Source organism: Labrus mixtus, chromosome 22, assembly GCF_963584025.1.
Source record: "Labrus mixtus chromosome 22, fLabMix1.1, whole genome shotgun sequence".
Lineage (NCBI taxonomy): Eukaryota > Metazoa > Chordata > Actinopteri > Labriformes > Labridae > Labrus > Labrus mixtus.
Genome location: NC_083633.1, coordinates 15,802,492 through 15,812,492, shown reverse-complemented (window position 1 = coordinate 15,812,492; position 10,001 = coordinate 15,802,492). Strand labels below are relative to the sequence as shown.

General features: G+C 39.7%; 1 protein-coding gene across 1 annotated transcript; it reads left to right on the top strand.

The window, feature by feature from the left end:
• Positions 1-2,246: 2,246 nt before the first annotated feature.
• Positions 2,247-6,993, top strand: lum (lumican). Its single transcript, XM_061029813.1, has 4 exons — positions 2,247-2,396; positions 2,678-2,757; positions 3,908-4,792; positions 5,530-6,993. Exons 3-4 carry the CDS (start codon positions 3,922-3,924, stop codon positions 5,682-5,684), a joined length of 1,026 nt encoding a protein of 341 aa, XP_060885796.1. The 5' UTR covers positions 2,247-2,396; positions 2,678-2,757; positions 3,908-3,921; the 3' UTR covers positions 5,685-6,993.
• Positions 6,994-10,001: the final 3,008 nt, after the last annotated feature.

The window sequence follows — 10,001 nt, the reverse complement described above, 5'->3', positions numbered from 1 at the left end:
AAACAACCAGATAATGTTTGATTAAAGTAAACCGTTTCTGCAGTTTTAACCCCTACTGGTTGGGTAGGGCATCTGCATTCAGTGCGCTACAAGAAGTGTGCCTAGCATGCAGGCTAGTCATTACCTTGAATGTATTAAGAAGCATTTGGAGACACCTGTGCTGAAGTGGGCAACCTGACATCAGGTGTGGCTTGCTAGCTGTAATGACAGACGAGCCACAAATGGAAGACGACCTTCTACATATGTGCTCTCGATGGGATGCTGTCAAAGAGGTGTTTATTTTTTTTATCTTAAAGATTACAGCCTTTTGTCCTAATGTGGGCAAAATACACCAAAAACCAAAAAAACAATCTTTAAAGCCTTCAGTATGCCAAAGTTTATCGTACAATAGTCATCTATTAAATGGAATGAAAAACCTTAAATCCACTGGTTGTTCTTGCTACAAAAAAAAACAAGCTAGTTTTGGGTCTAGACTCTGAAATGGGAAAATAAAAAATGACCAACATAGCCCAGTCATCAGGGCTAGCTTTAGCATGGTTAGTTTTATTACTTAGCACTAGTTTGGTTGCGAACTCAACTGAAGTACTGCAGGATTGCACAATGCATAAAATAAACCATGCACCCCCAAACTTTGCACTGTTTTGTTCAAGTGAAAACGAAAAAATAAAGAATATGGTCAAACTTTTGATAAAACACGACTTGAATGATCTACCTGTAGCCCATTTGGTTTCAAAGTTATCTGAGATTCTTAGCTTTTGTTTGTACATTTGAAACCTGTCTCTCAGTGTTATTGTGTAAGGTGACCTTTTAAGGGCCCTAGACTACTCACCCAGCAACAGTAATGACTTGCTCACATGTCCCCAAGGGAATCCTCTTTGACTCTTAAGTCATCAGTCACTGTTTGCGTCAGTAGAGATAAGGAGACAAAAACAGAGACTTTTCTGTTATTCAGAATAAAAGTTCTCAAGATGATGCAGAAAAAGAGGAAATACACATCTAGAAGAAAGAAAAGGTAAATATACAGTACGGCTTCACTGGATGTTGCAGGCAGAGGACGTCGTTGTAGGGCTTTTTGCCTTCTCACAAACAAAAATCTGGGATGCATTAAACTCAATTATGACTAACTGCCAGAAATTATAACGTGCTCTCTCGCTGTAGAAGTGTCTCAGATTCATTTTATTTTGTAATCAAATGACACACAGTAGGATTTGCACTTTTTCCAACCCCTTTGCCAGGTAGTAAACCATCTACATTAAAGGAACATTCCCCCTTTTCTTCCTTATGTTTTTTTTGCAATCAATGCCTCCAGATCATTTTACTCACCAGCTTTTTGAAATGGGAGGGGATGAAGAGGATAATGTGAACGCAGGAGGCCATGATAATAACACCATTAAATACATTTGAGGTATGTTAGATTATTCTGCTTTCAACCATGTTTTGAAGATAAAACTGCAAAAGTACAGGTTACGTGAAACAACATATTCGTTGTTAAAATCTGATTTTGTTTTCAGAAACCCAGTGAGGCTGTGTTTAGTGGAGATAGAAGAAAAGTTGAAAAGTCAATAGTGCTGTCATCGACCAAAGCTACCAATTTAAAATCCCAAAATGCAAACTTTGAAAAAAAAATCTAAATCCAATGCTTTTAGCTCATTTTTGTTATTTCTTACAAATGCAGAGGGAACTGCATTTAGTGGCTCAAATGCAAATAAGAGTTAACCCAACAATTGAAAAAACAACTCTGAGATATGATCTATAGATATGATAGTTTTCCTGGTATGGGAGATGCATCTTTTAGAAAGGTATGTGAGTAGTGTAACAGACCACACTGCGACCAATTGAATCCAGACGTCAATCCTCGGCATGCTGTGATAGACGTCCCCCAACAAATGGGAGAAACATTTGGCTATTCATCTCTAACACCCCATTTGACCAGACGAATACATTAGGGGATCTAGCAGGAGAAAAAACAACAGGGTTACAAGACAGTGAGGACATATAATTCATAGGAGACATATGGGATTGATTGGATCTGCTTTTATCTATACAGTTACAGCGCCATTCCTTTGGTCAAAAACAGAGGAGAAGAAATGTTTTTCTCAACTGTTATGCAAGTCTGTTCTGGCCGTCTCATTAGTTTTTGTCAGATTTTCCAAAGCCTTATTCACAACTGCAGAGGTACTGATGAATTGATTCTTCTTCAGGACCGGCGTCTGGGTTAAAACCCTGCCAGAGATCATTTTCACATTTTTCCACACATAGCTCGTCTGAAGTTTTCCACCAACAGCCTACTTAACTTGAACTTGAGTTCTTGCTTAGACGCACTCTGTGGTGGTTGTTTATAAAGGACAAATATCAGAAAGCACTAGAAGTGGCTCCTTTGTAAAGGCGATATTTAGGTAGGTAATATTCATTGCATCATCAATTTTTGGGGCTTTTTAATGTTGTAATATGCATGTCGTTCTGCACCTGTTCTTGGTTAGTAAACAGAAGTTTTTGGAACATGCACCCCCAGAAAATATACTGAAGACACCTCAAATTTATATGACAACCTGATTCTAGTTTGCTGAAGAAATCTCCCCTCCTCCCCCTTCCTTTTTTCGCTCTCTGTATCTCCATCTACCATTCTCTCTCTCTCTCCTCCCCCTCTCTCCTTCTTTCCTTCTGTGTTTTCCTCCAGAGACTTCCCAGTTTTTGAACACCACTGTTCTTACCTTCTGGCCCTCCACCCCACGCACACACAAAGAGAGAGAGCTGCAGGTAAGCTTGCATATGGAAGCATGGAATTGTGATTTCCTGTTTGATTATTTTGTCTTTATTTCTGTTTTCCGGGTGGGATTAACAGTTGACACTGCAAGGCTTTTTGGCAGCAGCTAGAGCTGCAAGAGACAAGGCAGGAAGACCAATGCATGGAGCAAAAGAAAACAAGTGTTAGAAGTTTGCTGATTTGCATATTGTTGTAGGAAAATCACCAACTGCATTATCTTTAATCTTATACAGATCAACAGTGCCTTTTTAGAACTGTTTTAAAGATTCGTTTGACTTTAGACTCTGGAAGCCAATCTGTTGCACTTGGATCCAGTTTCTGTCTGCATTTTTCATGGCTCTGGAATCAATCATTCTGGTTTTGCATTGTGTGAAGGGTTGATTTTGTACAGTCATGATCCTAACAAATGATATATCTGCTTTCAGATCACTTTTATAGGAACGCATGTTGCAAAAATGACTTTACTTTTGTTTTGTCGGTACTTTTATGCACACGTGTACATGATGATTGGTGAAATATATATAACATATAGTATGCACTTTCAGAACATCTGTGTTGCATTATAGCTCACAGTGCTGCCTCGTGCAGAAATGTATCAAGTTTATAGATTATAGAAGTTTTTAGAAGTGGTGCTTAGAACAATGCATTTTGGTTTAAGCTGCAGCTGTAATGATGTGGCTTGCCAGGGATAATTGAATCAAGGAATCCAGGACACACTGGTTTCCGATCAGTTAACATGAACTTTTGACCGATTATATAATACTTTGTTACACTTTGGGGAATGGGTGTGGTGACTTGGTGTGTGTATAGCCAGGGGCGCTGCCAGGGATTTTGTGCCCCACAAATAATTACAAAATTATTTGATTTTGAAACAAAAAAATGAATTTACATTTTAAAGAGCCCCAGTCAATTATGGGCCCTTAGAATAGTCCTATTTCCCCCCATACAACACCCCTGTGTGTAGCTGGGGGTGATGATCTTCTACTTTGCTTTTATATTTCTCATTTTTTAAGAACAAGCATTTGAACAAAACCCACCATTTACATCTGATCTCTTTTTTAGGCTAAAAGTTTATATTTTGTTGCTCTTAACCCCTCAAACCATTCTAATTATTCACTCTCTCCCTTTGCCTTCTGTTTGTAGGATCCCCAGAAACCATGTTCCCTCTCCGTGTACCCCTGCTGGCCATATTAGTCAGCGTGGCGCTGTGTCAGTATGATTACGACTACCAGCCTGTTTCCATGCTAGGACCCTCTGGGCCTAACTGTAATCAAGAATGCGACTGCCCGATAACATTCCCCAGTGCCATGTATTGTGACAGCCGCAAGCTCAAGTTTGTCCCTGTTGTCCCAACAGGGATCAAATACTTGTATCTCCAGAACAACCAAATACAGGAGATCAAAGCAGGTGTGTTTGATAATGTAACTGACACGCTTCGCTGGCTGATTCTTGACCATAACCAAATTGCCAATGGCAAGATAGAAAAGGGTACCATTGACAAACTCACAGCCCTAGAGAAGCTCTTCTTCAGCTACAACGACCTGACAGAGCCAATCATACCACCCTCAAAGTCCCTCGATGAGCTGAAGATAATGCACAACAAGTTGTCCAAGTTCCCCTCTGGTCTCCTGACTGACAAGGAGAATCTGACCTCTGTCAACGTTCAGTTCAATCAGCTGACATCCGATGCCATCTCCGGGGCATTCAAGGGGCCAAAGAAGATGCTGTCCCTGGACGTGAGCCACAACAAGCTGAAGAAGCTTCCAGCCGGAGTCCCGAGTTCTCTGGAAATCCTCTATGCTGACTTCAACGATATTGATTCAGTCGGAGCAGGATACTTGAACAAGCTGCCCTCTCTGCAGTACCTTAGAATCTCCAACAACAAGCTGGTTGACTCGGGACTCCCTGCTGGAGTATTCAATGTAACATCACTGGTGGAGCTGGACCTGTCTTTCAACAAACTGCAGTCCATCCCTGAGATCAACGAGCAGCTGGAACAATTATACCTCCAGGCCAACGAGATCAACAGTGAGTGATAATTGACAAGCTTTATCATTTGAAATTCTTTCAAGAAAATGTTTTTTCATCCAAGTGGGTTTAGCATGCTCTTTACCTGTTTAAGTGGGCTTCATATGGCTATGGGCTCTGCTCAACATGGCTTTAAATGGGCTGGTGTTTGGGCCCAGATGGGCACACAAATGGGCAAAATGGGGTAACATTTAATCAAGAAACATTGGTACCAGTAACGACCAAAGTGGCAATATGGGCCCTGTATGGAGACAATCAAGGGCCCTTCAATACCTAACCAGGGCTTACCCAAGTGAAGGCCTATGTAGGAACTGTGGACAAGGCCTCAATTGGGTGGGTCCCATATGGCTTGGATTTAGTTGTCAGACCAAAACCCAATTTGGGTATCTTTTAGTTAGTAACACACTTTAAACTGCATTTAATTGATCATAGAAAATGTGCCTTCAAGTGTTTGAAATGTTTACGCTAGCTCGCTCATTGTCTTCATCTTACTGCCATTGTAGGCTCACTGGTTACTTCTGGTTACACTGGAACATCATTGTCCCCAACTATTGTTCAGCAGAATGGAATGAAACCACAGTGTGGGTTGTGTAGCCTCTTCTTGCAAATGCAAGCTAAAAAAAAGAAAGTGTACTCTTAAAAAACATTTCTCCTGTGCACTTCTGCTGGACAAATAGTTCAAAGGGTGGAAATCTATAGCAACTATTCAGCATTTCTCCATTTTTGATTTGTTGCAGAGTTTGACCTGGCAAGTTTCTGCAAGTTCGTTGGACCCCTCAACTATTCCCACCTGAAACATCTGCGCCTGGACGCCAACAACATCACACACAGCAGCATGCCTCCTGAATCCTCCAACTGCTTGCGCCAAGCTACAGATATCATGTTTCAATAAGGAACTCCCATAATTCAGCGACCTATCCGGGGCCCTGATTTTCACTACCATGGCAGCTCATCACACTGCCTTCCGGATTTAAATATCATAGTACCCCTCCTTTTAAAGTACTCACATTTTCTCACACATAAACAAGTCTGGGGTACTATAATGGCACCTTCATCAATTAGAAAATACAGGCAGAGCTGTGTTAATGTAAGATACACTAGATAACAATTTGGCTTTTTTTTTAAATTTGCAACACATTTTGCACAACATGAAATTAGACACAATGCATACAAGTATGAATAAATATCATCAGTGTTGGAAGAAACCTGAAGGCAAAAAAATGAATAAAATAATAAAATAATGTAAAAAAAAGCTACCAATGTTATATAAAGAATGAATCCATATTGAAACACACACACTTAAACATTCCAAACTCTCATTTAATTACATTGAATGAACACAATGGAGTAAACAAAGGCTCCATGGTCTCAATTCAATTGTAGTGTTCTTTTGTTGTCTGTCTTGTGTGTCTTGCTAATTATGTGAGTACAATTATTAATCCATTGCTGTGCAAGGGACCAGCAAATGACTGCATACTCACATTTCAGTGTATTATGTGAGAAATTTTGAACAAATGTAAGAAAAAAGCAGTTGCAGAGAAGTGATATTTTTTTTTGACTGAATCAAAAAAGTTTTAAAGAAAATACCAAAGTTATTTATTCATGAGTGCAATTTGTTTCAGAAAACATGTGGCCCCTTTGATTGACTTCCTTGATCTATGTAAAAATATATAAAAACCCAACTAAACTGAAAAGTTTCTTGAGTCAAACTAGGACTTGATTATTCCCAAAGTTCTTGATGGTAATATGAGAGATAAATGACACATGGTTAAAAGGCATTGGTATTATCATTAAAACGACTTTGCTCAGTAAGCTTGAGCTTATGAAGTTTTTTCTTGAAATCATAAGTCAAATTGTTCTTTACGTCTCGGCTGTCCACTGTCAAGCTCTTTTCTTGTATTCAGCATCTACATTACTTACTTGCATGCAACCAATGGTACCATTCCTTGATAATAAACTACAGCTTTTGCAGTTAAGGCGCTTTCATTGTTACGTTGTTGTTTGACATGTTTGATACATGCTTCCTACCAAAAAAACAAGTCTACTTGGCAGCAGTGTCGGATTATGTCAATAGAATATCACATTTTGTTCAGGTAATTTTTCATTTTATCGTGATTTCTTTTGTGGCCTTTGACTCAGTAACTGCTCTTGGATTTGCTTTGAGGAAATCAAACACAGTTGAATAAACTATGTTTCCAACAGCCTGCTGTAGTTAATTTCTCGGGTGTTTTGTAAGAAATTGATAAAGCCATCTTATCAGCTCAGGTACTCCTGTAACTCCAGTCCTAACCACCTTTTCAGAGGATAACTTTTATGAAGGGATTATAATTTGAACTGATGGTTTATTTATTGTTTTTAAATTGTTGGATACGTCAGCATAAACCTACAAATCCATATTCAGCCTCTATTTACAACAACTTATTATTGTTATTCTACATTACCCAGTCCATAAGTTTGACCCACCAGTTGGTCACTCACTATGAGATAAAGAAGATTTAGCGGCAAGTTTTCGAGGTAAACATGATGTTTACCTTGCTCATTTGCGAGATAATGATTTAGCCCCTGGCAAAAACGGCACAATTTTGATAACTTGTTGCTTGTTTGGCAACCCATTGCTCATTTCAGGCTACAAAATAACAACATGGCATCTGCCTAACCTCCAAAGTGTAGGCTTCAAAATGGCGTCCAACAAACTGTTTAGTCATTATGCGGAAGCTAAATCTGTTATTGACACAATCCATGCTCAAAACAAATCACTAACTTGAGCCAGATTGTGCCTACATCAACAGAAAAACACTGGATATCTTTAGTCTGTTGTTCATTATCCCTCAATTCTTTCTATGGAGAGTTGTCCTGGATAAAATTTGGTAGCCAAAGCAGAGAATTCTCAAAATGTAAACGTTTCACAGCTTTTACTGTTTAGGAAAGTCATAACTTATGACAAAGTTCAACTCCAGACTTTCCTTTCCCGTCACTGTAAAAGAGAGTAAAGACAAATAGCTGTCATCTCTGCTGAAAAATGACCAACAAAATGTGACATCTTAAAAGCAAATTCAGCTACAAGCCCAGTTACATCCTTGAAAATGTTCCTGGTGATACATGAATGCAATAATAAATCAGGAGCAAAGTTTTACAGACATCGTCTTTGGGTGTTTACAGTATCTTTACAGTATCAGAGCTGTGCACAAACTGTAACAACACCACGACGCCTCACTGATGTGAACCACATGTGTTGGAATCACTAGTTTCTTTATTCCAGAGTTCCTCATTAGAGTAGACACAATTTAAAGACAGTAGGTAAGTTAATTGGAAACGTGGCACTTGGAGTTGTTATGTAAATGACTTCCAGATGGCCTGCTAGTGTTTGTAATTCGAGCCAGCTGTTAAGTTAAGTTATGCTTTGATATGAGCCACTTCTGCGAGCAAAAGTCAGAAAAGTCTATCAGGACGTGCTGAGAGGTAATTTAAATACCTTAAACACTTCCCTATGCTATCAAATACCATTCAGGTGGTAAGAATGGTAGCCGTCTACTGAACATGTGACATGCTTTTTTAAAACAGCTTTCACATTTCACATGTTTTTGTACGCTCATTTTTATTGATTCTCAATCTAAGACAATTTCCTCCACTTCCTCCTGTGTTGCCCTTATTTAAATCCTGAGTGGAGCTCCTGCTGCCCGTGTCTAGACAATAAAGTCTTTTATAAAGCCTTAAGCCTCACATCCTCCTGCTCAAGACGTTAAGTGAAAGTATAATCAGCTGTAGCAGCCTGGCCGCCCAACTTCCAAAGATCATCCTTCTATCCAGACCGTCTCCAGCTGTTTTATCTCTTTATCTCTGTCGTTACTCATTTTCTTTATTCGTCCACAGGCACACTAATCTAGTCTTGAAACTTTACCGTACAAAAAGTAAAATCCCACTCTGTAGATTTCTCATATTTGTTGTTTGATAATTCACTTCCGTTTTTCATATCAAGCGTACTCCCCATCTCTTTTCCATTTTTCCTTTTCTCACCCATTTCCCAAAAAGTAAAGACATGGGCTCCAGATGTCCCATCTGTGTCCCTAGCACAGACACGCACAGCTGAGATACAATGCAGGATGATGGGGAGGGGTGACAGAAAGGAAGAAAAAAATGCATTTACATGATCTTTTTGGGGGTTTTTTGGCACTTAAATACTTTTTAAGTTCCTCATGGGCTCTAAGACGATAACAGTCATTGATCACAAAATTATCAAACATGGTTAATTGCAACAAAACTGGCTGAATAACAGCTTTGCACTTGCTTTTGTGGACATAAAAAATAGAGGTGTGAGAAAGCCCATCCAGCTTTGATTTATAGCGTTTTGTAGCGCCTTAATGAAGCTCCGCCTTTATTAAGTCTTTGAACATTCTTACTGATTCCACAACGTTGTAATATTAGTGTTCCAGACTTTGAATTTGCATTGCATTATGGTGTTGCAGAAGCATGATATGTAGAGAAACATCGGGAGCTCCACATACACACACTCAGACATGCACACAGCACTGTTTCACAGTTACTGTCTCACCTCTGCCTAATGTCTCTGTTACTACCTCTTATGGTAGTACAGAGGTGAGGTCATGTGACCAAACTTGGTCATTTTGTCTATACAAGCATTGTCCCCGTGTGGGCAGGGCAGGCTCTACCTCCACCTTTTCCTCAAAACAAGTGCCTGAACTCAACAGCAGTCTGGAGCTCCTGCCCTACTGCAATGGATGACGTTGTATTGCAAGGCTGTTTTTGGCAATGACTTCATGTGAAATTCTCTGTAATGACTTAAGTGAGTGTCACATCATCAGTGATAGGCATGATGGTAAAAGCTGCAAAAAGAAGATTTGGGTTGTAAAAGGGGAATTTTCCCATAAAAAGTTGGGTGTGAATGTCTGAGTGCAAACCCCCTTAAGCTCGGAACTACTCGGACAACCTAGTAAACACATCTCAAGGCCTGTTCGCCGTATAGTGGTTGTGCACCCATCCCCCAGAGCAATGGGTGAAGAGCAAATCCCCCATCCCAAACCAAATGGTTCACTTGGGTGGAGTGACAGCAGTCAAACCCTCAAGACAGATAACTTAAAAAAAAAAACAGAAGAAGAGGAGACAAAATGAAAGAGGCGGAAAAAAAACAAAACTAATGGGCTGGTAGAAAAGTAGGCAACACAAACTCTCAAAGGACAACCCAACTCTCACA